Genomic DNA, 26,528 nt, shown 5'->3' on the forward strand with positions numbered 1-26,528 from the left:
TGTGATCGTAACAACAATTTTATTTGCCTTCTCATTAAGAGTTTGACATATCACAAATTGAAAAATTAACCTTTTGCCGTATAGTTGCTGTTGTATGACGAACTTCTGAAGAAGCTGTTGTTCTATTTCTGTTAAGGTTTGTTTTGCCTTTACTAATAATGCGGTTCATTGTAGGTAAGCGCAATTTCGGATGGGCATTTACAAACTTTTTATCCGAGACAAGAAAACAATTTGCTTACCCGAGACAGTAAACACATTTCACCCACAACGCAATAGCGCTTCTCATACTATGTAAAGCTGGGTTGGAAGGAAAAGTAAACCAAGAAAAGTTGTAACAGTAGTATTAGTAACCATAGTGTTTTGCAAGGATTAATAAAATATCCGATGAATTTACTTGGCTTTGTCTTGCTCGCATAGACTTGCTTAATTTGGCAATAAGGTAAAAGAAGGACTTTCTTTTTTTCTTTTACATTGTCCTCAAACACGAGCAAAAATGGTCGTTAAAGTTTGATGACCAGTAATATGTGTCACTCAATATTTCCGTTGCTGTATAAACAAATTGGTGTTTAATCAATAAGTTGTGGGTTCCTTCAACGACTATCTTTTGTGCGGAACAACGACGGAATAAACTAACGAAACAAGAAATTCCTACACAAAACGGCTGGTCTGTTTTTTTAACACATTTTATAATTGCATTTACAACTCTGGCAAAATTGACAAAAAAAAAAAAACAGCTTATACTAGGCTAGAAAGATTCAATGTAGTTGTGACTTAAGAGCTATTGTCCGATCTTACAATTGCTCCTATCATTGACCTTTCAAAAGAAACCTTACACGTACCTTTCCTTCTTCTGTCATTCAACATTTTGAACTTAGCTTTCATTTTTATCTTAGAAATTTTGCGCTTTTCATGCACCGCATGGTACACAAAAATTTAGCTTTAACTGTTAGAAGAAGCAAAATATCCTGCATATATCCAAATCTTATTAATCATCACTGGAAAAAAAAAAAAAAAATAAAACTCTTCAATACCTTCTCTAATTTTAGGAACAATATATATATGTCACCTGGGAATTTTCCTTTATTAAATTTTCCTTCTTTTTTTCTCATTTAATACAATATTAGATGTATACATTTTTTAGCTGACAATTATGAAGGAAGGTGCTAGTGTATTAAGTATTTCACGAGAAAACCAAGTAGGTGTCAAAGTTCGTAATTTGACAGTATCTGTTAAATCACAACAACAAAAATCATCCAAGCATACTTCAGACCAAGAAGCACAATATGAACAGGGAACTTCCAAGATATTGAATAACTTGTCATTTGATATAGAGTGTGGTCAACTTGTGGCTATCATGGGTGGGTCAGGTAGTGGGAAAACCACATTATTAAACACCTTATCGCAGCGAACCAACATCAATAATAAAAACTTGGGGTTTTCTGGTTCTGTTACCTATGAAACTTCGAGTCTGAACAAACATATCAAACATGCATATCTTTTACAAACAGATATTTTTTTGCCCGGGTTGACTGTATGGGAAACATTATCAACACAAGCAGATTTACGATTGCCTTCACATGTTACTAAACAAGAAAAAGCTGAATTGATTGAGTATATTCTAGATGTTCTTGAATTAAGCCATCTCAAAGACACATATGTGGCTTCATTTTCCCTGAATTCATCTACTTTATCTGGAGGGGAACAGAGACGAGTGTCATTGGCCATACAAATGTTGTCAAAGCCAGCAATTCTATTTCTTGATGAACCAACAACTGGATTAGATACATCATCATCTTTGAAATTAGTGCATGTGTTGAAGAAACTAGCGTCTCCAGAATACGGAATCACTATTATTTTATCGATTCACCAACCAAGACCTGAGATTGGACAACTTTTTGATAAGATTTGTTTGTTGACCAGAGGAGGAAGACTTATTTATTACGGAAATTTGGCCAACGCCGAAATTTATTTCAATAACCTTAACTTTTTGGGTCGAGATGCAGATGATCAGTCAAAACATATTTTAGAATACATTATGGATTTATCTGTAAAAGATACAACATCTGTGGAAAAGGAACAACAAACAGTGGGAAGAATCAACAAATTGGTACAAACCTGGAGTAATAATCATCAATTCCTACAACAACTTGATAAAGAGAAGCTCTCCAACGAATCTCATCAATTTAAGAAAAACTTAACACTTTTTAGCAAACCAAAAGCAGATAAGATTTCTTTTTTGCAAGAAGTTACTGTATTGACAAAACGAACATTTAAATTGACTTTCCGTGATTATAAAAGGTTAATAGTTTTCAATATGGGAATAGTTATAATTGGTGTAACTGTTGGTTGGATGTTCTATCGTCCAAAACACGATCTTGCCGGTATAAGATCATTGACATCGACTCTTTATGTTGCCATGGAAATTATGGGATTTGTACCCATGTATTTTGAGATTGAACGATTATGGGAAACTGATGGTGTATTCTTTTATAGGGAATACCTGGAAGATCAAGTGAGTATTCCTGGATTTTTAATTTCCCGTAGATTAGGGAAACTTTTTTTAGAAGATTTACCCATGTCGTTATTGTTTTCTATTATCACATTTTTCATGTGGGGGTTGAGATTAGGAGATGGAAGTCATTTTGGAATTTATTTTGTCGTTGTGTTTTTAATAGAATTATGTTGCATGGGCACAGCAATGTTTTCATTTGCCATTGCTCCTAGTTATCCTATTTCAGCCTTGCTTATCAACTTAATTTATCAAATCCAAAATAGTGCATGCGGGTATTTTGTTAATGCTGCGACTATGCCAGTTTATGTAAAGTGGACAAAATATCTTGCTTATTTTTGGTATGCATTTGGCGCCTTAACAAATAATCAATTTAGTGGGTGGCATGGGCAATGCCCATATAATGATATCAATGATCCAAGATGTCAAGAGTTTTCTGGAGACTATCAAATTAAAATATTGGGATTCCCAGTAGGATGGGTTGGTGCCCCGATTGGATACTTGGTGCTTTGGACAGTAGGATTCTTTGTGTTGAGTGGTATACTATTCTATTTTAAACTGCATGATGTGAGTATGGCAAAAACTAAGAAAAACACTATTGGAGAAGGTGAGGAGGAACATGAGACTTTACATCAAAAGAAAACAGAAAGAGAACAGGATTATATTACTGATAAACATGATTTGGAAATAAATATTAATAATATCCATTTGGACGTGACAAAGAGTAACATTTTTGGTCGAACGAAAACCACAAAAACTTTATTAGACAATGTGACTGCATCTTTTCAAGCAAATAAAGTTAATGTAATAATGGGTCCCTCCGGTAGTGGGAAAACTACACTCCTCAATTATTTGTCAAATAGGCTTTCACGGAATTCCAAATTCGTATCACTGGGGTCAATTCGTTTAAATGGTATGCAAGACATATCTCGTGATCAACTTTCTAGAATATCGGCATATGTGACTCAACATGACAGTTCGTTGATTGAACAGTTAACTGTGCGCGAAACTTTGTATTACCAAGCGAAACTTCGTTTGCCTTTGGATAAGCATAAAAGTATCCCCACTATTATCAACAAGCTAATTAGACAAACAGGGTTACTTGATTGTGCTGATACATTAATTGGGTCAGAATATGTTAAGGGGATCAGTGGTGGTGAAAAAAGAAGGGTTTCTATTGCTATTCAATTATTGAGTAGACCCAAAGTTTTATTTCTTGATGAGCCAACTTCAGGATTGGATTCTTCCACAGCTGAAACAATTCTCACATTATTGGACGAATTAGCCAAGGAGAACAACACCACCATTATTTTAACGATCCATCAACCAAGTGAGCAAATGTTTTACAAGTTTGGGTCTTTATTATTATTGGGTAGAGGAGGCAAGGTCATATACGACGGGACTTCAATTGGCATTGTTGATTACTTGGAAAGTTTAGGATATGATAATCCAGAGGGCCATAATGTTGCCGATTATATATTGGATTTGATATCTCGAGGAATGAATGAAGACAAAATACAACTGGAGAGGAGAGTTGCCGAATTAATTTCACATTGGCAAGCCAATAGCATTAAAAAAATGGCAAGCACTGCCACTTTTCTGCATGAGATTATTGATTTGCCTCAGTACTATTATCAAAGATTACCGATATTCATTACGTTCCCAACTATATTCCGAAGACAATTATTGACGTCGTATCGTGCCAAAGATGTTGTTATTAATCGAGCCGGACAAACAATTTTTTTGGCAATTGTCCACACCTTATATTTCACACCCTTGAGAAACACTCAAGAAGGGATCAGCAATAGATTGGGGTTGGTGCAAGAAGTTCTTAATTTGTATTTTGCTGGTTTGATTAACAATATCACATTATACCCATTTGAAAGAAACTTGTTTTATCAAGAATACCGAGATGGAATATATGGTGTTACTGAGTTTGGGTTCTCATATTTGCTCAATGAATTACCGACAGAAGTAGTTCCTTGTTTCTTTTTCGCAGCATTGATTGTGTTTGCTTGTGGATTACCAAGAACCCCACAAATGTTCTTTGCAATGTTTGGTACTGGGTTTGTTTCTATCAATTGTGGTGAATCATTAGGGATTTTTGTTAATAGTATTTTTACTCATATGGGAGTAGCAACAAATGTTTTGAGTACGTTTGTTTCCATGGCTATATTCATGGGAGGTACCATGTCTTTGCATATGCCTGGTTTTTTCAAAGGAGTCAATTATATTAGTCCCATGAAGTATGCTGTTGCCATATGTGCTAATTTAGGTTTCCAAAACCAGAGTTTCGAATGTAATAGTGGAGCTGCTGAATGCTTATTAACAACAGGGGAAGATGTCTTGAGTTACTACAATATGAAGCAAAATTTGGGTCCAATGGTCGGTGGATTGATTGGATGTCTTGTTATTTACAGAGCTGTTGCTATTTTGTCTATTTATGTCAGAGTAAAATGGTTTTAGTGTTAAAATGTATATAAATATGTATTAATAACAGGTAATAGTCATCTCATGTGTTAAAAAATACGAATACTAAAGCAATAATTGCTGCATTTTGCTTGATGTTGTATGTACATGTGAGGCGGGCTTAAAGCATATAATGCAATACTAAAACAAAAAAGAAAGATCCCGGCTTTTCATTTACATCAAGATTGAATTGGAAATAAAACATTTAATACAATTCAAGTCAGCACCAATTGCTTCTCAATAGGTTATCAATCTGATTGTTGAATTCTAGCTATTGATCCGAAATCTTTCGATTTTTATGCTTGGTTTAATATGTGAAAACTAAAACTAGTTAAAATCTAAAACTAGATCAATTTTACCCAACTTTTTGTAACAAGATTTTGTAGTAATTCTGAAATTGTTTTGATTATCATTGACGCGGTTTATTGATGAGGAATATTAAGGATACACGCCAATTAGTAGTAATCAAAAATAAGAGAGTAGTGTCCATGAATTCAAACTCACTTTTATGTTTTTAACTTAGTTGTTGATGAGAGAAAAGATAAAGGAGGGGAAGGGAGGAAAACAAAAGAAGGAGGAGGGAGCAATTGGTGAAGTAAGCAAAAGATTATGCGATAAACAGTATCACAAAAAAAAAAAAAGAAAACAAATTAACATCCCTGAAAATTATCGATTAGTGTTAACTCAAATTAAAGCAAAAAACCACAACAAATCAAATAAGAATTTAATAACCTGATTGAGCAATTATTCATAACAAAAATATCCAATCCCCCCAATTACCTGATTGGTTGAAAATCAAAGAGGTTGATTTTAAAAAAAAGTACACAAAATTGTGTGTGTGGATTTTGATAACTCATTTCGAAAAAATTTGTAGCATTATCCGTAGTTAATTTGGTAATGGAAAGTTGTAGTTGTAGTTGTTTATCTTTGCTTTTAGTAGTGGCTTAATTAGATTACAGAAGAGAGATATTTAATAATAAAAATGACAATTTAGAATTATACTGTATATATACTACTACACTAACTAAGATTAGTAAACAATACTAACACCACCACACTATCGACATCTTTATTATTTTTTATTCTTTTTTATTTTTTTCTTATTTTTTTTTCTTTACCATTTTTCTTTGCTATTTCTTTCTTCTTCTTTCTTTCTTCAAATTAATCATTTCGAGCTGGATTCTTTTTCATTATCAGGAAAATGACGTTGTATACTTATACAGTTAGATGGTATGTTCGATTAATCCCAATCAATAAGGCTGATTGTTTGATGTATTGATTTTGTGATATCAAGGAGGGGCGGATAACTCGCGTACAAAGAATTTTTTTTTGTTAGTTTGTTTGTGTGGTTGATCATATTCGGAGTTTGATACTTATCAGTGATTGATAAAGTTTGACTACACAATCAATTCATTCTGGACATCAACAATGTGTCAATTTAAATAACATATTACTAACATGATAATTTTTTTTCAGGCCCTTGAAAGATGAAAACATTCATTCTATTCAAATAACTGGCAATTTTGACAACTGGTCGAGATCATTACCTACCATTAAGCCGACCAAAGAATATTTGCAAGAAATAAAATTGGAAACCAGACAAGACGTTGTGTTCAAATTTATTATTAATGATGATCAATGGATTGTCAATGATCAATTTAAAGTGACTCATGATGAGCACGGTAATTCCAATAATATTATCTATGCTGATGAGTTGGTTGAAGAAGTTGATGAAAAGGATGTAAAGAACGTAACCGCCACTAGTGGACTCAAAGGTAAAGAGATTCTACCAGAGCTGGGTACATCAGGAACAACTAATGTTTCGAAGCCTGAGGCTGAGGCTGAGTCTGCACCCAAACCAATTGTTAATCAAAAAAACAATTTGGCCAAGGATCTACCAGAACCAACTCTTCAGGAAGAACAACCTCAAATTTTGGAAGAAAGTGGTATTGAAGATCATGAAAGTTTTGTTGAACCAGTGGTATCTCTGAAATCCCCATCGAAATCAATCATTACTGAGGAGGATATTATTTCTGATATTGATTCACCTGGTGATAATGCACCTAAGAAGTCAAGCGATCTCCCACAACCATCATCAAATCATCAGACATTGAATCAAGTTTTAACTCCGTCTTCATCTTTTGCTGCTGTTTCATCACCTCCACTTTCTTCTGATTACGAACATCTTGATTTGAAACGCGACGATCAAGAAACTGAATACAACACTGCTGCTAATTCTGGAATCTCCACTGAGACCAAGGAAAACGAGATAGTTAGTACATTCCAAGAAAATAAACCAGTCAAGCCGGTATTGTTGCCCCATGATTCTGAATCTACTCTTGAAAGAAGTGGTAGTGAAAACAATGCAAACAACAATAACTCACCTCGTATTCCTGGACACTATCCATCTAGTCCTGAGCACAAATCATCATCAACAGCCTCCTTACAGTCGGGCAATAATGTTGGTGAAAATGACTCGCAATACACGGGCAAGCGTGAGAGTTTGATATCCAGGTTGAGAAATTTATTTAGATAATTTGTCAATTTCATCTTCATTATTTGAATAGAAAGGAAGTGGAGAAGAAATATTGAAGACTGTTTTGTTGCAATAAAACAAACTAAGGATATATGTAGCTTTTTTTGCTGTTGTTTGTTCTGTTTTAATAATAGTATCAATTGTTTTGAGAAATTGAATTGTAACAAGGTCATCCCTGTGCTTGTATCCTCTACAGTTGTTCTGCAATATTACAAGTGGCATTTTCATCAATGACCATATTGCTTCATCCATTATATGTATGTATATATGCATTCTATTTACCAACTTTTTACCTATCAATTCTTCTTTTTCTTCTTTTTGTTCTTCTTTTTACTGGAAGTACTAGTAGTTGTCTTTTCCTCTTTAGCATTAGGTTTATTTTGTTCAATTTCCTTTGTCACCAAATTCTCTGATTCCGGAACAGGGGTATTTTCTAAACTTGGTTCAACTGGTTTTTCATATTTCACATTGGTCATTAAACTAGCTAATCCCACAACATGTAAATTGTCATTACTCAAACCTTTTGGACCAATAAAATTTAATAATCGTGATAATTCTTTAGATTTAGTAGTGGTGTATTTAATGCATTTCCCAGAATTAGGTTCATAAAGCTTAAAACTTACAGCATGAGTTGAAATTTTGTTTGATTTTGGTTTTGTTGTGGCTGTTGATGCTGAGGCTGGAGTTGATTTTTTAGATTTCTTAGATATATTGGTATATGTTGTTGATAAAGTTGTTGTGGTTGGATAATTTGCTAGTAAATCTGTTGACAATTCTATGAATCTATCTACGCTCGATACTTTAGGCATTATGGATATATAATTGTGTTATGCTATAGTTTAGTAGAAAGGTTTTGATTGTTGGAAAGATTTTTTTTTTTTTTTTTTTTTCATTTCGATTCCCACACAAATTGATAATTGAAGTCGTGTGGTGCAATTCAATTATAAGTGAACCACAAATACTCATCTTAACATATGAAGAATTCATAAATAAATATAGAAATCAACTGACATTGTCAGCTACTGAGAGGCCTTTTTCGGGTCGATTAATAATACAAAATTTTATCAAGTATATATAATGTCATACGTATTACGCAGTTATAATTGGTTCCGCTCATAAAAAAAAAGACTGTGGTATCTATTAAACTTTCCGAACAAACCCTGTATTATCTATATCTAACAGCTGGTCCCTTTTCTCTTCTGGCTTGCAACTTTTGTTGACGTTTACTAGTAGCTGAATTGGTTTGTTTAGTTTCTGCCTGTTGTACTTCTGTTGTCGAGCCATTAGATTTGTTCTTTTTGATAAATGGTAAAATAAAATTACTCAATTTATAAATGGCAAATCCAGGAATTATCAAATATCCATACCATACTTTATTGCTTCCAAAAATAATCATTAAAATATCAAACCCCCAAGTCAAATAGATAACATCAAAATAATATTCATATAAACTCCCCAGTAATCTAATGTCTTCGCCACTTGAAACTAAAGAATTGCCATTAGCATATTTGGGACGACCAAATTTTTCCAAAGAATATTGTAATAATATACTTGGAATGGAAAAAATTATCCATGGTTTATAGGAAGATGGACGATGGAAAATGGAGATAACTAATAATACAATAATGTTGATTGATGCAGAAATGATTAATAATTGATTTAAGATATTGGTGTTGGATACTGCCAACTTCTTGGCTGATGCAGATGCCATTGTAAATACTTGTAAAAATAGGGTAAATAAAATCAAGCAAACAAATAAGCAGTAGAAAGGGTTGTTGTTAGATTTTTCATCTACACAGCGCTCAGTGCATTTGAGATTGTACTGAGGTGAGAAAAAAAAAAAAAAACGTCCTCAATACACTACTCCAAACAACAAGGGATGTCAAACTTCTAGAAATCAACACACCCTACTTACTCTGCTTCAACCGGTGTTCTTAACTGACGTTTTTTTGTAGTCTATTTTATACATTACCTAAACACTACTACTAACCTGCAAGCCCTGATTACACCCCTTCTTCATCGTTCAATCCAATCACTGCCCCATCAGGATTCATATTTTCTGGGGGCGAAATACTAGGAATAGTCTCCAACACCACATATGCCAACCCAATTGTAAAAAGCACTAATGCTGCAAACACTCTGAAAAATGACCCACCACTTAAACTGACCCCAAGAAACGTGTAGAATATTCCACGGCCAATAAACGAAAATAAAAACGACGCATAAGCGTACGCTTCAGCTGGTACTCGAAATTCCAATGCCCCAATTACCGCACCAAATGCAATAATATACAATCCAGAAACAAATGAATGGAAACTGTAGAACAATTGGGAAAGACCACCTACCACACATAGCCCAGAAACAACCAAATTGGTTATCTTGAAAACACCAGTTAAATCCTGTCCATCAAAATTCATACCTGCTGTAGAAGGAAGTTGGTCGTGAGTTCAGAATTTTTTTTTTTTTTGTTTTGCTAGTTTTGTTTTTGTCTCTTAGTTTTGTCACGTGAAAGTCACTGATCATGAACAGGAGTTGATCATTGTACAAAAGATTTGATAGGATTTCCGCTTTCTAATAGTGATTGAAAGGAGAAAGCCAGGGAGAACCTGATAGTGTTGTTTTTTTGAAATTGTATAATGTATTTGGAACTAGCATTTATGTTAAGTAAGGATTTACTAAGAAAATTACTCCAATTGAAAAAGCGTTATACCATGTTAGGTCATTCAGAGACTAGTCACTAGTCTGTTAAGATAAAATAATTGAAAGGGTTGAGCTAAGTTTACCTGGATAACCAGATAATTCATATTGAATTTGAAGGCTGAAATTGAGTCCAGTCCACGGATCATATAGCCGAGTTATACAATAATTGAGTCCATAAGTCTCATGGGAGTGCGTTGGTTTGCACTCCCCGCACTGGTGGAATTAATTGTGACAGTTTAAGGTGGCTTTTTTGTATATTAGACAACCGATTCATGGCTTCCAAGCAATTTCAATTTTGGTTGACTGGAGGTTTCATACCCCAGGAAGCAGAAAAGTACTTACCTATAACAGTTGATGTAAATTCTATGTGATTATTGAATTCCAAAATTTAGTCTAAGTTTGAACCAATCTCGCAGGTTTGTTGTAATATCAATTTCAAACTGTCAGAGGTAGTTTATCCGTGATCTCATTAGAAAATGTGGAGTTACTCCAGAATATACGTTGTTTATTTTTTCTTGGCTGCTAAAATATCCGACCAACACCAAAGGTTGGTCGATCCTAGTTAATTCTGTACATTATAGATGGAGATTTCAATATCCAATTCTTACCCCCAGCTTGGCGAGTGATTTGTTCTTCAGGTTGTAAATCCAGAATAATTTTTATGTGTGTTATTTTGATGGAACGATAATTAACCAAGCTTCGGTACAAAAAATGCGGTCCAAAGCCCCGGACTGTTTTGATATGTTATTGTTTCTTAATTTAGTGAACAAACATGAAATCTGGAGAAAAAAAAAAAATTTTTTTTCGCTCTCATGACCAGTGACAAATTCTGGGCGAAGAGGCTTACTATTAATCCGGATGTTACCTGGCATAAAAGAAACACCCAATGCTTTGCGTTGCCAAAAAACGCACGGTTCTTTCCGATTTCTCCGAGGATTAAACATGGAGAGAACTCCTGCAAGAAAATTCTTATTTCAACAGTTTTATTTTTTGCATTACTAATTTTAGCAAACACACGTCTAATTAATTATGCTTTGCTTAACATTCTTTATCTTGAAATTCTAAGAAAATATTTCGATTTGTCGGAATTTCATTTAAACGGTACTTTGGGGTGCAGACAGCAATTCATTAAAGAGTGGCAAGTCTACACGAATGCTGCTTAGCTTCACTATATCGTTTAACAGCAAAGTTTTTTTTTTAAAAAAAAAACTTCTATACCAAATAAAGGGCATTTAAATAATCTACAGTATGTAAAATTTGCATGTGCTACTCATTTTTATATTGTATCAGGATATTTCTTTTTCATATTCAATGTATATTTCAATCTACATTAACACCCCGTAAATGTGCATTTCGAATAATTTTGCAGCTTGTTATTTTTCCGATACACCGTTTTAAGTATCTTTTGCAACTTTTCGCGAGGATTGGCAAAAGTTTAGGACTTGGGGCAACAACACTCAAGGTGGGAAAAGTACAGTTGCGCCATGAAAAATTCTTCTTGGCAATTCTTGATTGTTATGTTAAGTTAAACAATTTAATGAAACTTTTTGATCACGATTTTTGTTTCAATGACAGTAATTTCATTGTTCAAGGTTGAACACCTATTGAAAAAATTATGAATTCACAATTTAATGAATCGACACTTTGGTAGAAGAGAAAAAAAAAAACAACTACCAATGTATGTATAACCATAGAGTAATTATTAATTATGCACCTGCAAACTGAAACTCATTTCTTTTGATAATTTGTGAAATTACTTTAAAACAACTAACAAAAATAATGACATTTTTTTGAAAAGGTGGAGATGAAAACCATTCCAGTTTGTTTCGTCATTTACATAAAGATTCGACACAAAGACCGTTGAGTCTATATATACATACAAAAAATTAACATGCAGGATGTCTTGGAAGTGATACAAGAATTTTTTTACAAGCCATGTACGTTATTGTTGTTTTGGGGAAGAATTACTCGGGGTAAGAAGGCCTAGAAACTTGAATAAAGAATAGATTGGACACTCCGCAATGGTGAAATTTAGTGGCGCAAAAGTGAAATACACTAGTGTCATTATTGAAAAATTTATCCGTCAAGCTTATTTGCTGGAATACAACACTTTACATTTCTTCCAAAACAACAACTATATAAACCCATGTAAGTCTCTCCTCTTTTGTTTCAAAAATTTATCAAATTTCTTCTTCTTCTACTCAACAATCTCAACTTATAATCTCCGCCAACTATGTCGTCTAAGATTGAAAGAATCTTTTCTGGACCCGCTTTAAAAATCAACACTTATTTGGATAAGCTCCCAAAAATTTACAATGTTTTCTTCATTGCTAGTATATCCACCATTGCTGGTATGATGTTTGGTTTTGATATTTCCTCAATGTCTGCCTTCATTGGTGCCGATCATTATATGAGGTACTTTAATTCTCCAGGATCAGATATTCAAGGGTTTATTACTTCTTCCATGGCTTTAGGATCATTTTTCGGTTCGATTGCTTCTTCATTTGTTTCTGAACCTTTTGGTAGAAGATTATCATTGTTAACCTGTGCCTTCTTCTGGATGGTCGGTGCTGCTATTCAATCCTCAGTTCAGAATCGTGCTCAATTAATCATTGGTAGAATTATTTCTGGTGTTGGTGTTGGTTTTGGTTCTGCTGTTGCCCCAGTCTATGGTGCCGAATTGGCCCCAAGAAAAATTAGAGGTCTTATTGGTGGTATGTTCCAATTTTTTGTTACTTTAGGTATCATGATCATGTTTTACTTATCCTTCGGATTGGGCCACATTAATGGTGTCGCTTCATTCAGAATTGCTTGGGGACTTCAAATTGTTCCTGGTCTTTGTTTATTCTTGGGTTGTTTCTTTATTCCAGAATCTCCTCGTTGGTTGGCTAAACAAGGTCAATGGGAAGCTGCTGAAGAAATTGTTGCCAAGATTCAAGCTCATGGTGATCGTGAAAACCCCGATGTTTTGATTGAAATTTCCGAAATCAAAGATCAATTATTGTTAGAACAATCAAGCAAGCATATTGGATATGCTACTTTGTTTACCAAAAAATATCTTTATAGAACATTTACTGCTATTTTTGCACAAATTTGGCAACAGTTGACTGGTATGAACGTTATGATGTACTATATCGTTTATATTTTCCAAATGGCAGGTTATTCCGGTAACAGTAACTTGGTTGCTTCTTCTATTCAATATGTTATAAACACTTGTGTTACTGTACCTGCATTGTATTTTATTGATAAAGTGGGTAGAAGACCATTATTAATTGGTGGTGCTACTATGATGATGGCTTTCCAATTCGGTCTTGCTGGTATTTTGGGTCAATACTCAATTCCTTGGCCAGATAGTGGTAATGACTCAGTCAACATTAGAATTCCTGATGACAGTAAATCTGCCTCTAAAGGTGCCATTGCTTGTTGTTACTTATTCGTCGCTTCCTTTGCCTTTACTTGGGGGGTCGGTATTTGGGTCTATTGTGCTGAAATCTGGGGTGACAACAGAGTTGCTCAACGTGGTAATGCTGTTTCCACTGCTGCCAACTGGATTTTGAATTTCGCTATTGCCATGTATACCCCAACTGGTTTCAAAAATATTAGCTGGAAAACATATATCATTTATGGTGTCTTTTGTTTTGCTATGGCTACTCATGTCTACTTTGGATTCCCGGAAACCAAGGGTAAAAGATTGGAAGAAATTGGTCAAATGTGGGAAGAACATGTTCCTGCTTGGAGATCGAGATCTTGGCAACCAACCGTTCCTATTGCCTCCGACGCCGAATTAGTAAGAAAAATGGAAATTGAACATCAAGAAGACAAATTGATGAATGAAGATTCCAACTCTGAATCTAGAGAAAACCAAGTCTAAATGGAATTTAGTACCGATTTCAATTCTTTATTTTCTAAAACTCATTATTTCAAAATGCCTAGTATGTTATTTTCAAATATATAAATAGTAAATATTCCTTTAATTTGTTATGTGTGTAGATATTTGTTATTGAATAACCAAATTGTTTTCATCAAAATGGATCAAGCTCTTGTTGTATGTCAACCAATAGTGATGTCCACTGAATGTATTTCTCTGGGGACAATTTTTTTCTGAAACATTTTCGTCAAAAACTGGATGTAATTTTTTTCAAATGCTTACCATTACGAAATTGTTAATTGTTATAGAGTTAACAATTCATGTAATGAATCAGTATTTGCCATCCCAACCAGTGCAACTTCTGCAGCTGTCATTAGGAATATTCGTCAGTTGTAAAAATTAAAGAAGAAATAGTTTTAACCAACTAGCGATTAGCCTTTTCTTTATCATTGAATGGCTGCATTAACGTTCATTCAATTAACAAGCGAAAGAGTAATGAAATCAGGCTGGTTACTACGTAATAGTTACACAACAACCAACAATTAATAATACTTCTTAAAGAGGGATTTAACATCCACACTAGATACCTGTTTCCAATTTTAAGTTTCCCGCATAAGGTACCAAATTAATTAATTTGCTCAATTTGTTTCTGCTTGTCAATTTTACAATCAAAAATTGATTATTGTACTGCCTTTTCTAATGGTGTTTCAATCTAGCTTGACGAAGATATATATAGTTTTCCAAACCTGTTGGAAGGGAATAAATTAACTTGCCCAATAGAGTAATTATGGAACATTGGCTTTGTCTTTTTCTATGTTAGTTTAAGTTTCGTCAGCAATATCCATAATCTTCGAGTTACATATGTTCTGCAAAGCTTTGACTAATAGTGAATACCCTACTTTTTTAAACTTTATACATGAACCCTAAATATCAGAAATTTAGTCGAGATATTTCCACAACTAATACCTTTTTATTATAAAGCTTTCGTGATTGGGATTTCTCCGGTTATTTGAAATAGACTTTTGTCATGCTTTTTTAGGTTTTAGAGAAATGAAAACTTTAAAACACTCACTAAGTGGTTGGCATTAAGGAAAGAATAGAAACCAAGAATAAACTAAAAATGTAAATGAGTAGAGACGAATGTCAGCCAGTTTCATACATGACTATTGTTAAACATGTGGAGAAAATGACTTTATTAGTAAAGTATTCTTATTTTTTTTTTTTTTTGCTTTCCATCATTTATCGTGATGATGTAACACCAACTGAATATAATAAGTTCCAATAATATTAAATACTGCAAATAGTTTAATCATGACTACCCACCCAGCTGTACTTTACAATATTAATCTTTCTATTTGGTATGTAACGTTGAATGTTTTTGTTTTATTCCCTTATCGACATGTCATAAATTGCAAGTATCCTCAAAGACAAGAAAGTAATGCAATGAAGAAGGGAATGACAGAAGTTACTATAAATGATACAAATCAATTATATTCCTCAAATAAAAGTTCCACAATGTAAGAGCATTATAATGGATTTACACTTGGTGATTACCACTAAAATGTTTGCTGCAAGGGTTAATTGCAATTCAGTTGCAAATTGTAGTCTAGAGTTATTCATAATAGATCCACACAAACACGCATATGCAGCAAAATGCCTTTTAGATCGTTACACTCATTAGTATGGTTTGACTAATAGCCAAATACCATGCATAGACAATGGTTATACTACTAATGGTGAACTCGGGTGGGACGGATTAAACCATGGACTGTATGACTGCAATATGTAAGTCAAAAAAATTTGATGTAAGGTTTGTCAATGAAGAGTAGACTCCACAGTTTGTTGTTTACTTTCATGATTTTGCCTTTAGTGTTTAATGGCTCCAATAGTATACATTTTCCATGACCTTTTCTGGTTATGGTGTTTTTTTTTCATGTTACCAATCCCTCATATTCCGTTCCCTGAATTTCCATTTGCTTACTCGAGTCATCCCTTAACCACACTCACAGTTTTTTGATCTCAATGCTTTCCACATAATCTGCACATGCATTACTTCCAAAGAATCGTCAAACTAGTTGACATTGAGAGAACTTAATGAAAAGCCTCTTCTCCCCCGTGTAGTAAAACACTAAACAATGTAACAACAACAGCCAGGAAAATCAAAATAAACTAAAAGAAGAAGCAAAACTTAAATCAACAACAAATTTAGAAAAAAAAAAAAAATGACATGTGGGTAGTGGTAGTGGTGGGAAATCTTATACCCTTTCTTTGATCATATATACACATTGAACCTAGAACCGTCTAGCAAGATGTTTGGAGTAAACAAGGGATTTTTCTTTTTAATATTTGAGTGTTTTATTGTTTCCAACCCCTTCCCCCTTCTCTTTGTTATTTCGCACCAATTGTCACCTTTGCTTTTACTCCCCCCCCCCCCCTCGAAAAGTTTATCAACCATAAACTATTATTATTTTGTTGTGTTTCGTTATGGGTTTACTCTCATTTCTGTAAAAGTTTATAGTTTCAAAGTAATTGAATAAATGTGTTAATGTGTGATCATCTGCAAGGTTTGCTTCTCTTTTCTTTTTCCCTTTGTTTCCATTATTTTGAGAGGGTTATGTATTTATTATTCTAACTCAGTTTAAGTGTTCATTTCTTTTTCTGCCTTGGCTTTGTTCTCTCCCTCTCCTTTGATGGTGTATTTTTTTTTTTTTTTTTTTTTTTGCATCCACATACTCCGTGTCGATTATTCGAAATGTTTCCACAAACAATACCAATAGGTTTTCTATCCCTCTTTTTTTTTTTTTACATTTTTGAATTCATGACCTACTTCTAAACTTCGTGAAATTCAATCCCTTATATACGTTAAATGGAAAATATAAATAGGGGTAGATATTTACCCCTATTTTTTTTTTAATTTAGAAAAGGAAGGATTATTATTTGTATTTTTTTTTTTCTTTTCCTATTTCTCTTCACTTTATACCCTCAACTACTACAACTAACACAAAACTTCTTCCTACCCCCTTTTCTTTTAGTACTTGTCTAAATTTTTTTTTTGCAATCATAAAGAATCAAAAAAAGAGACCTAATAATAGTAATTATAAAAGAAAAAGAAACATATTGAATCACAATGTCTGCTGCCGTTTCAACTTTATCCGATATCCTCAAACGTAATGATGCTGTTAACGTAAACCCACCAAATCCAATTATTGATTTACATATCACTGAACATGGTAGTGATTGGCTTTGGGCAGTTTTTTCAGTTTTCGCATTGTTTGCAATCGTGCATGGGTTCATCTACAGTTTTACTGACGTTAGAAAATCTGGTTTGAAAAGAGCTTTATTGACAATCCCATTATTTAACAGTGCTGTTTTTGCCTTTGCTTACTATACTTATGCTTCTAATTTGGGTTACACTTGGATTTTGGCAGAATTCAATCATGCTGGTACTGGATTTAGACAAATCTTCTATGCTAAATTTGTTGCTTGGTTTTTGGGTTGGCCATTAGTGTTGGCTATTTTCCAAATTGTCACCAATACCAGCTTTACTACTACCGAAGATGAATCTGATTTGCTTAAGAAATTCATTTCTTTATTTGAAGCTTTGTTTACTAGAGTTTTGGCAATTGAAGTTTTTGTCTTGGGTTTATTGATTGGTGCTTTAATTGAGTCTACTTACAAATGGGGTTACTTTACTTTTGCTGTTGTATTCCAATTGTTTGCTATTTATTTAGTAATCAATGATGTGGTTGTTTCATTTGGTTCATCTTCTCATTCAGTCTTTGGCAATGCTCTTATCCTTGCTTTTGTTGTTGTTTGGATTTTGTACCCAGTTGCTTGGGGTTTGAGTGAAGGTGGTAACGTTATTCAACCTGACTCAGAAGCAGTGTTTTATGGTATCTTGGACTTGATCACTTTTGGTGTTATTCCAATTATCTTGACTTGGATTGCCATCAATAATGTTGATGAAGAATTTTTCACCAAAGTATGGCATTTTCATTTAAAACCAGAAAATGAACATGCTCCAACTGCTACTGAAGATGTTGAAAAAGCTGTTGGTGAAACCCCAAGACACTCTGGTGATACTGCTGTTGCTCCATCTGGTGTCCCAGACACTGGTGCTGCTCAAGCACAAGCCGAAGCTGAAGAACGTATTTAGGGGCTACGTTGATGAACCATTGATTAAGACCCATCATCATCATCATCCACCTCCTTCTTTTTGTTTTTTATTTTTATTCATTGTTTTCTACAAGATTTTCTATTAATTTTATTTGTTTTTCTTTTTCGAATGTGAAACAATATGCTGTTGTTTTTTGGTTTAATTTTGATTCTACATCAAATTTCAATTTTTTAATTCATTTCAATTTAATCAATTTCATTTAATATTCTTTTCTTTTTTTATACTTTCATTGTTTATATCTTTTTATTTTAATTTTCTATTACTATATATAAGATTTTATTAATAATATATACATTTCCAGTTTTATCTAATAAATAATTGTTGTGATTTGATTGCAAAAAAAACAAAAAGAGATGTTAACGGGGGGAAAGAGAAATACTTGACTAACTAACTATTTGTCTTTTATGCGAGACAAAATTGCGATGGCAATTTTTTGTTAACAGAAAGTAACAGAGAGGCCCAAAAAAAAAAAAAAAAAATACAACTCCAATTCCAATATCAATCAAAAGCAATTAAAAACTCCTTACTTTGAGACAGTGTCACTTGTTCATTCCTCCTTTATTTATTAAATACGTCAATGCCATCAACACAACCAACACCTACAAACTCAGCTAATCTTAGATATAGAACCCCTTTACAACAACTTGTGACATTGGCTAAAACACAACAGTTTTATTGGTTCCTTGGCCATGTTTTCGCAGTGTTGTTTTTCATTCTCAGCACCCTTACAGGGTTTTGGAATCGTCATTCTTCTTTGAAATACTACCGATTTGCATTGTTATCAATTATATTGACGTATTTGATTGTTATTAGACAAATCCATTTTAAATCAAATTTCAAACTTTCAAGTATCAATATCAGATTATTGCGTGATGAAAACGTACAGTACTTGCTATTGGCCGTTGTATTTTATGTGTCGAGTTTTATTATTGGCCAAACAGGGTCTAGTTTATATTCATTTACCATTTTTGCTGTGTTTCATGTGTTGACTTATTTCCAGAATCATTTGTTGTCAGTGTTTATTGGAGACATTGCCACACAAAGCAGAATCAGCTCGATGATTTCAAGTTTTACAAACAAATTCAACCAACCAGCATTAATTGCTGCGTCCAGTGCAGAAATTGTGTTGTTAGTTGTTTCTGGATTCCAATTAATTCCAAGTGCATTGTTGTTATTGTTTAGACGTAACATAGTTGAAGTCACAGTACAAGTATTGGTGTTTGTGGCCATTGTTGTGTTTAACAAATTAAGATTTGATTCCAATCAATACACAAAAGTGGTGGTTGAACAAATGGATTTGAAATTGAATCAAACTCTTGCTCAAATCAATTATCCACAATTGTCACAATTGTATCAGAATGCTCGATCTGGTGCATTGAAATACCTTTCGTTGATCAAATTACCCAAAGAAAGTGGTAAAAAGAAGTAAGCTATAGCAGCTTGCTTATCTTTAACCCTTTCTCGACCCTCCCCTTTTTTTTCGGTTTTATTTCATCAAGAGGATAGATTTGTTAGTTGTAAGAAATGTGTAGAAACATGTACAATATATGGAATTTTTAAAGAGTTTCAAATTGAGTGAACAAAACAGTTCTAGAACAGATGTAGTGTAATGATATTTACTTTTCAGAGTCTAAAATATTGTCAGTTGGTTAAACCGCATGTTTATAAGGCTCTCTTACCATTGATGTATACCTATATATCCAGCCATTTTTGTAGATTGAAAATATCATCATCTACTGACATCAATATATTATCCATATCATCAAAAAAATACTGTTGAGTATTCATATACCCACCTAAATTTGTACTAGAATCGACATAAGGCAAACTTCCAAATTCCAAAACCGCATCTTGATTACTACTATCAATTGGGAATGCTTTTGATGCCGATTCATGACCCAACACATTGTGTGGATTTAAATCTTTTTCCATGTCATCTAATTCAGTGAGATCACATACTAATTTGTCCAATTTCCGAAGTCTTTGTAATGCCAGTTTAGCACTAGCACTTCCATCTGACATGATTTTCAAAATGCTTAAACCTTTTCGCAAAAATAATAATGTTGTTTCTGACCGATCAATTTTCAAAAACACTAAAATGGCAAATAGGGCAATGTTACACACGTTAATATCAGTACATGAAAATAATCCTAGTTTGTTATACTTTTGTAATTCTGACAATAATTCAACGGAACAAAATGCTGCATCAATACAAATCGATGACAAATGATCAACAAACGCAGCTTCGTATCCATTGTTCTCATTTAATCGTTTATAATTTTCAACTTTATATAGTAAGAACGGTTTACCAATATATATCTTTGCCAAATAATAAGTCAAATTCAAATGAATACAGGCACGATATCTGGTTGAACTGGGATCTAAATTATCAATTTTTGTATAATTAGGGAAATTCAATTTACATTCTTCTAAATCCTCAACAAATTTTCTAATTATTTTAGGATCTATTGATATGCTTTGATCTTTGTGTGATTTTGATTTGGAATAAAACAAATCCATAATATCTCTGAAAATATAATTCATTTGAATAATTGAAATCTGACTTAAATGATTTGAAAGTCCAAGATTACTATAAAGACCACGTATATCAACGGGTAATTCAACGGTGATATCCTCGGGTGCTATTGTTTCAACACGTCCTATATTTACACCGTGTCTTCTTTCCATGGTATAACAAGTCCACCAAAGACGCTTCAACACTTCACGATCTTCATCAGGATAATTCACAAAAGGTTCTTTTAAATGCAATTTATTGGCAATAGCAATTTCTAATGCTAAATTCATAAAGGTATACCCACCATCTATTGATTGGAAATTTTCTAATTTATTTGTTGTCATAAATACTCCAAATATAAGTAAACATTGAATACTTTCCACAGATTTCAAATCAATTAAAAACCCAGCAAATGGTAATGCAGCATAATAATACATTAACCCTGGTGTTGTGTTAGGTGTGACTTTGGGCATTGGTGAATTATCAGCAATAAATTCAAATCCACTAGAAAGAGCAAGCATGACCAGCACAATACTCACAGTTGTCCAATTGTTGACCAAATATCCCATATCATTTTCTTGTCTTTTTGAAAGTAATTGATCCACTTGTTTATAAAATTTTCCATGATGAACATAAAAATAATTTGTTTCACAAATATTCAAGAAAATGCCAACCAATTTACGTATTTTGTTATCATCAGGGAAAACTTCTAATGCATTTTGAATCAAAACTTGTAAATTGTGTTTGGCATATATATTACTATTGGCAAACACACTAGCTGCCAATGTGTTTCTTTCCATAAACCTTTGGTGCTTGCTGTTGTCAATGAATCTAATAAAACTTTGGTCAGTTGGAGATACATATGTACGATTGAAATTCTTTAATGAGTTCAATTTTGATTCACTGTCTTCTGATTCAGGTGGCTTAGTTGACGTTATAGGAACCCCAGCACGAGGTAATTTCAGTTTATTTATACACACTTCTCGTTCAAACGTGTCGGTGTTTTCTCGTAAATATTTTAAATCTATATCAGGGAATAAATATTGGATTATCCTTTCTAATTTGCAAGTGTAGGCTCGATTCTTGGTGTATTTTTCTTTAAAATCAGTAGGATTGGAAGGCTTTTCTGGAGCTGATATGGTACATTCTTGATTTGATTTCATACATTTTAGGCAAGGGAACCCACCATCACATTTTGTCTTTTTAGATCGACATCTGTTACATCTATAATTGAATCAAGTTAGTAAAATGTTTGCCTTGGCTTCAATTTTTTGTTTTGAGGGGAAAATATTCAAATGAACTTACGCTACAGTAACTCTTTTTCTCTCTTCAAATGACTTGATTTTTCTATTCCTCATTGGCATGGTGTTGTGGTATGTAAACTAGATCCATTATCCAACTTAAATTGTGGAGAAACTGGTGTGTATGTTGGTTTGTGTTGATATTTTTTTTGGGTCAACCAATTTTTTTCTTATTTGTTTCGGTTCGGACTAACCCCATAGGAAAGGTGATTCCACTACTTAGACAACCTTCACCGAAAATCAACTAATGATGACAAACTTACCACTCAAAGAAGTGAAACGTCAATTGCGTAAAAAACTCAAGTCCAATTTAAAAACTGTTTCCCAAGATTCATTAATCAAACAATCTCATCTAATACATCAGAATCTATTGAATCATGAATATTTCAAAACTGCAAGCAACATAGCTGTGTTTATGAATATGCCTGATCTGGAAGTTAAAACAATGGAAATTATTGAAAGTTGTTTCACATTGGATAAATCTGTGTATCTACCACGATGTAACTATGTTTCTTCACCAGGGAGAAAGTCAAACTATATGTCATTGCTTAAAATGACTTCCATTGAAGCGGTTCATCAACTTCAACCACAGGGGAAATACCAACTCTTGGAACCGGTAAGTGGCGTGGATGTCATGGAAACTGGAAATTTAGATCTAGTAATTGTTCCCGGTGTAGGATTTGATAAAAATAAGAATCGTATGGGTCATGGTGCTGGCTTTTATGATGAATTTATCACTACTTTCCATAATAAATTCAATAAAAAACCATACTTGTTAGGCGTTGCGTTACAAGAACAAATTATTGATTGTATTCCTACAGAACCACATGATTGGAAATTAGATTCAATAGTTACTTCTACAAATGTCTATTAATCCTTATGAAATACCCCTACTATACAATTTTCTAACATCCTATCAACATTGACCCAACTATGATATTTATTAAAAAGACTGGTTCCATCTTTACCTGCACATTTCATGATTTCATCAACTCCACCAGGGTGGAAATTTATATATGGTGTAATATTATAAACTTTACCATTGATACATGTCCAACAATCTTGTAAACTTTTATGTTTTTGTAGTTCTTGTTTGCTTATACGAACAAATTGCGGTGGTGGGGTATTGGGAGGAACTCCTCGTAATTTGTGTCGTGGTTGAGTTCTATTTAGATGAGCCCAATCAAGGGGCGAATGACCTGGTTGTAAAACCACTTTCTTGCGTTGATTTACTGCTGAACCAGCAGCTCTTTGAGCTGAGTTTACAGCGGGGAATAACCCTCTGTTTGAACCCATAGTGGGTGCTGGTGGTCGTAGGGATGTACTTGGTGGTTTTAATGATGATGATGATGATGCTAATCCTTGATTAGAGGTTTGCTGTAATTTTTTGTTTAACTCGTCTAGTCTAGATATCATCTGTGTATTTTTTGAATATTATCTCCTGTGAATATATATATATAATAATAGAATGAAAAGTTGAGGTTGACTCTATTGGAAACGCAACCTTTTTGATTCGCCAATATGAGGAAGAGTGTTTTAGTGGGATTATATTTTTTCTGACTCGTTGGTCGGTCCGCGGTATCATCGATTCTAAACGGTGCAAACCCCAAATATTCTAACATCACTACTGTGTATTACAAAAACGTAATATTAATACACATAATATATACAAAAAGTGCTTATTTCTAAATATCTATATTTCTACAAAAAAAAAAAAACGATAAAAAGTATGAATTGTTGGCAATCAGTAATTCCTAACTGTGATGACGTTTAATTTGCTTCCTGTCAACTCTTTCATAATACAACATATAAACCGTTGTTTCCTCGGCTAATACAGAAGCCTTGCTAACTTCAGTGACATTAGCATCACTAATTCTCCAATAAGGCTTGGAAATAATTGAAGGAATCTTTTTCATTTTCACCTTCTTTTCCTCTTCTTGTTTTTTATTGGCTGGAGTGTCTTTGTCGTTATTGTTGTTGAAGGCATCTTTAAAGTTGTGAGTAGCAAAGGCATTGTCGAAATTGTTTTGATTAGGATCATCCACTAAAATTTCAGCTGGAGTTTGTAAACCAGACAGTAATATTTCTTCAACTCCAGTCGGATTAGCTTGGAATACAGAAGGTCTACGACCCATCATGGTTGAAAACTTATGACGGAACCCTTCATCGTTCTCACTTGAACTGTTACTGGATGAACGCATTGAAGTTGTACCATTACCACCATTGGTTTGAGTAGGATTCCGTTCAACAGGAGTTGCCTCGCAATGGATTTCACCTGTTACTTCATCTTTAATCTCTGGAGATAATTTAAAAATATTTCCATTTTTGTCTTTCACGTAAAGTGGTTTATGCTTGTAACATTCATAATGCCCTTGAGTATGCGATCCCATGTGTTTGATAACAGCTCTTAAACGGTACTTGTACAAATCATTATCATTGAATTTAAATCGTTTGAAAAGTTCCTTCAAATTGTCAGTTTGCTTGTGAGAGATTGGTGCCAGATTTATCGAGTACTCTTGAGACAGACCTGTTGGTCCAGAATTCGGTCTGATGGTACTAGAAGTAGTGACAGATTGAGTCTCCGTTTCCCTTGACATAACAGATGAAGTATCATCTTCCTCTTCTTCATCTGTTTCATCATCCAAATCATCAGTTCCATTTTCTGTAGCTGTTCCATCATCAGTTGTAACATCTTCCTCGTCGTCCTCGTCATCTTCTTCTTCTTCACCTTTTTCGTCAATATCTTCTCTTTGTACATCTTCATCTTCCATATCATTTTCATCTGTGGTTAAAACATTAGAAGTATATTTTTCTCTCAACTTTTCGTCTTCTTTTTGTACCATAGTTTGAAATTGCTTTAATTTATCATGGAATTCTTTACCTATCGATAATGTCATTTTATCTGAAAACTTGACTCGACATGAATTTCTAGTCACTACTTGACCATCGAAAGATGAACGTGAAAGATGCAATCCAAATATTTTTGGAGGTTTCAAAATTTGGGACTTTTTCTGAACCGTTGAAGTAATCCTTGAAGCATCAATCCCTTCAACATTATAATTCTTGATAAAACTCTCCAAGTCTTCAGGTAAGTCTTCATTAATGCATAAATTCGGGTTATTGTTCAATTCAATAATCTTATTAATATATTCAACATCTTCCAGTGGAATTTGACGCTTCAAATGTTCCTCGTTTAATGCAATCTTACTAACTCGACATTTGATACATTGGTAACCTTCAATTTGTTCACTTTCATTTTGTTCCAATAAGGTTTCCAAATTAGTGGTGTTAGTCAAAGGGACCGGTAATGTAAGTATAACAAATGGTGTAAAATTTGGTTGAGAAACTCCATGACAAGTTAAACAAGTCATTTGACTCAAAATTAAACCGTCAAATGGGAACTCGGGGACAACAATTTTATCCAATCGAGAATAATCTTGAGCATCAGGGATTCTTTTCAAAATAGTATGCAAGTTCAAAGTAATAAATCTAACAAAACTTTTAAACTTTAAGTTTTCATTTTCTAAAGTTTCGTTGATTAATTGAGTTAATTCATGAGCATCATGTTGAGATCTAGACATTTTGGCATTGAAAATCTTTTCTAATTCATGAAGAAAAGTCCAGACACTTATAGTTCTGGTTGTCATTTCTGTTTCTTGAAGTTTTTTCACCATTGATGCCATGGCAATATGCAAGGGGACTTCAAATGTAGAATTTGAGTGTTTGAACTTTGAATTTTGCAAGTTTTTATTCAATTCCAAACGCAAGTTGATTAATTCTTGAATGTCGATGTTGTTCAGTTTAACAAATTCAACCAATTGACGGTAACTAGTAATAAACTTGTTTAAATAATCTGTCAAAGAAGGAACAGACGAATATGCCTGCAATGAGGAATTGGCAAAACAGTCATTTCGTAAATTGATAAGACCAGTTGTATGCTTATCGGGACGTTTGGAAAACATTGGCTTCTGTTTGTAAAATGGTAATGAAGGGGTAATAATATATAAAGAAACTGATAGTATCAATGAAATCTGTAAAAGTAGGAACTTCTTTTCCAGGTAAGTTTTCCGATTCCAGTAATCTAGTAATGAAGTTGGAATAAATGAATAATTTAAAATTGACAAGCAATCGACTTGTTGAGTAGTAGTGTGTTGTGGGAAATGTTTAACAGTATTGAGATCTTGATTGGTAATTAGGCACTTTAATTGGCTCCAAATCTCACTCATACATAAATTTGATATATTAACTATGAGATTCTTTTAATAATCCCACAGGAAACAGTTCTTGTTGCAATCGCCAAAATAAAAAGTTAAAAAAAAAAAAAAGGAAGAAGAAGAAGAAGATAATATTATAAAAATAAGGGTAGAAGGAAGGAAGGAAGGAAGGAAGGAAAAGAAAAAAGAAGAATGGAATGATTATATGTAATGAAATTAAATACAACAATAGCAACGGA

At 33.5% G+C, this 26,528-nt stretch overlaps 13 protein-coding genes across 13 annotated transcripts; 7 read left to right on the forward strand and 6 right to left on the reverse strand. All coding sequences in view use genetic code 12, as the record gives it.

Moving 5' to 3' along the window:
* Positions 1–1,150: 1,150 nt before the first annotated feature.
* On the forward strand, positions 1,151–4,975 carry CD36_01760 (ATP-dependent (ABC) transporter, putative; the record flags this gene model as incomplete). The annotated part of the gene is made up of 1 exon (XM_002416806.1): positions 1,151–4,975. The coding sequence occupies one exon, from the start codon at positions 1,151–1,153 to the stop codon at positions 4,973–4,975; it is 3,825 nt and encodes a 1,274-aa protein (XP_002416851.1).
* A 1,204-nt stretch (positions 4,976–6,179) lies between these two features.
* CD36_01770 (cruciform-DNA binding protein, putative) lies at positions 6,180–7,514 on the forward strand (the record flags this gene model as incomplete). The annotated part of the gene is made up of 2 exons (XM_002416807.1): positions 6,180–6,208; positions 6,455–7,514. 2 exons carry the CDS (start codon positions 6,180–6,182, stop codon positions 7,512–7,514), a joined length of 1,089 nt encoding a protein of 362 aa, XP_002416852.1.
* A 296-nt stretch (positions 7,515–7,810) lies between these two features.
* On the reverse strand, positions 7,811–8,323 carry CD36_01790 (conserved hypothetical protein; the record flags this gene model as incomplete). Its single annotated transcript, XM_002416808.1, has 1 exon — positions 7,811–8,323. One exon carries the CDS (start codon positions 8,321–8,323, stop codon positions 7,811–7,813), a length of 513 nt encoding a protein of 170 aa, XP_002416853.1.
* A 356-nt stretch (positions 8,324–8,679) lies between these two features.
* CD36_01800 (conserved hypothetical protein) lies at positions 8,680–9,225 on the reverse strand (the record flags this gene model as incomplete). Its single annotated transcript, XM_002416809.1, has 1 exon — positions 8,680–9,225. One exon carries the CDS (start codon positions 9,223–9,225, stop codon positions 8,680–8,682), a length of 546 nt encoding a protein of 181 aa, XP_002416854.1.
* Positions 9,226–9,517: 292 nt separating this feature from the next.
* On the reverse strand, positions 9,518–9,931 carry CD36_01810 (late Golgi vesicule protein, putative; the record flags this gene model as incomplete). Its single annotated transcript, XM_002416810.1, has 1 exon — positions 9,518–9,931. One exon carries the CDS (start codon positions 9,929–9,931, stop codon positions 9,518–9,520), a length of 414 nt encoding a protein of 137 aa, XP_002416855.1.
* Positions 9,932–11,475: 1,544 nt separating this feature from the next.
* CD36_01830 (hypothetical protein) lies at positions 11,476–11,811 on the forward strand (the record flags this gene model as incomplete). The annotated part of the gene is made up of 1 exon (XM_002416811.1): positions 11,476–11,811. The coding sequence occupies one exon, from the start codon at positions 11,476–11,478 to the stop codon at positions 11,809–11,811; it is 336 nt and encodes a 111-aa protein (XP_002416856.1).
* A 636-nt stretch (positions 11,812–12,447) lies between these two features.
* On the forward strand, positions 12,448–14,085 carry CD36_01840 (high-affinity glucose transporter, putative; the record flags this gene model as incomplete). The annotated part of the gene is made up of 1 exon (XM_002416812.1): positions 12,448–14,085. The coding sequence occupies one exon, from the start codon at positions 12,448–12,450 to the stop codon at positions 14,083–14,085; it is 1,638 nt and encodes a 545-aa protein (XP_002416857.1).
* Positions 14,086–17,209: 3,124 nt separating this feature from the next.
* CD36_01850 (30-kda heat shock protein, putative) lies at positions 17,210–18,238 on the forward strand (the record flags this gene model as incomplete). The annotated part of the gene is made up of 1 exon (XM_002416813.1): positions 17,210–18,238. The coding sequence occupies one exon, from the start codon at positions 17,210–17,212 to the stop codon at positions 18,236–18,238; it is 1,029 nt and encodes a 342-aa protein (XP_002416858.1).
* A 598-nt stretch (positions 18,239–18,836) lies between these two features.
* On the forward strand, positions 18,837–19,688 carry CD36_01860 (conserved hypothetical protein; the record flags this gene model as incomplete). The annotated part of the gene is made up of 1 exon (XM_002416814.1): positions 18,837–19,688. The coding sequence occupies one exon, from the start codon at positions 18,837–18,839 to the stop codon at positions 19,686–19,688; it is 852 nt and encodes a 283-aa protein (XP_002416859.1).
* A 263-nt stretch (positions 19,689–19,951) lies between these two features.
* CD36_01870 (proline-induction transcriptional activator, putative) lies at positions 19,952–22,138 on the reverse strand (the record flags this gene model as incomplete). Its single annotated transcript, XM_002416815.1, has 2 exons — positions 19,952–21,998; positions 22,080–22,138. The coding sequence occupies 2 exons, from the start codon at positions 22,136–22,138 to the stop codon at positions 19,952–19,954; spliced, it is 2,106 nt and encodes a 701-aa protein (XP_002416860.1).
* A 184-nt stretch (positions 22,139–22,322) lies between these two features.
* Positions 22,323–22,949, forward strand: CD36_01880 (5-formyltetrahydrofolate cyclo-ligase, putative; the record flags this gene model as incomplete). Its single annotated transcript, XM_002416816.1, has 1 exon — positions 22,323–22,949. One exon carries the CDS (start codon positions 22,323–22,325, stop codon positions 22,947–22,949), a length of 627 nt encoding a protein of 208 aa, XP_002416861.1.
* CD36_01890 (conserved hypothetical protein) lies at positions 22,946–23,491 on the reverse strand (the record flags this gene model as incomplete). Its single annotated transcript, XM_002416817.1, has 1 exon — positions 22,946–23,491. The coding sequence occupies one exon, from the start codon at positions 23,489–23,491 to the stop codon at positions 22,946–22,948; it is 546 nt and encodes a 181-aa protein (XP_002416862.1).
* A 338-nt stretch (positions 23,492–23,829) lies between these two features.
* Positions 23,830–26,301, reverse strand: CD36_01900 (deubiquitinating enzyme 16, putative; the record flags this gene model as incomplete). Its single annotated transcript, XM_002416818.1, has 1 exon — positions 23,830–26,301. One exon carries the CDS (start codon positions 26,299–26,301, stop codon positions 23,830–23,832), a length of 2,472 nt encoding a protein of 823 aa, XP_002416863.1.
* Positions 26,302–26,528: the final 227 nt, after the last annotated feature.

The sequence above is a fragment of the Candida dubliniensis genome, chromosome 1, assembly GCF_000026945.1.
Source record: "Candida dubliniensis CD36 chromosome 1, complete sequence".
Classification (NCBI taxonomy): Eukaryota; Fungi; Ascomycota; class Pichiomycetes; order Serinales; family Debaryomycetaceae; genus Candida; species Candida dubliniensis.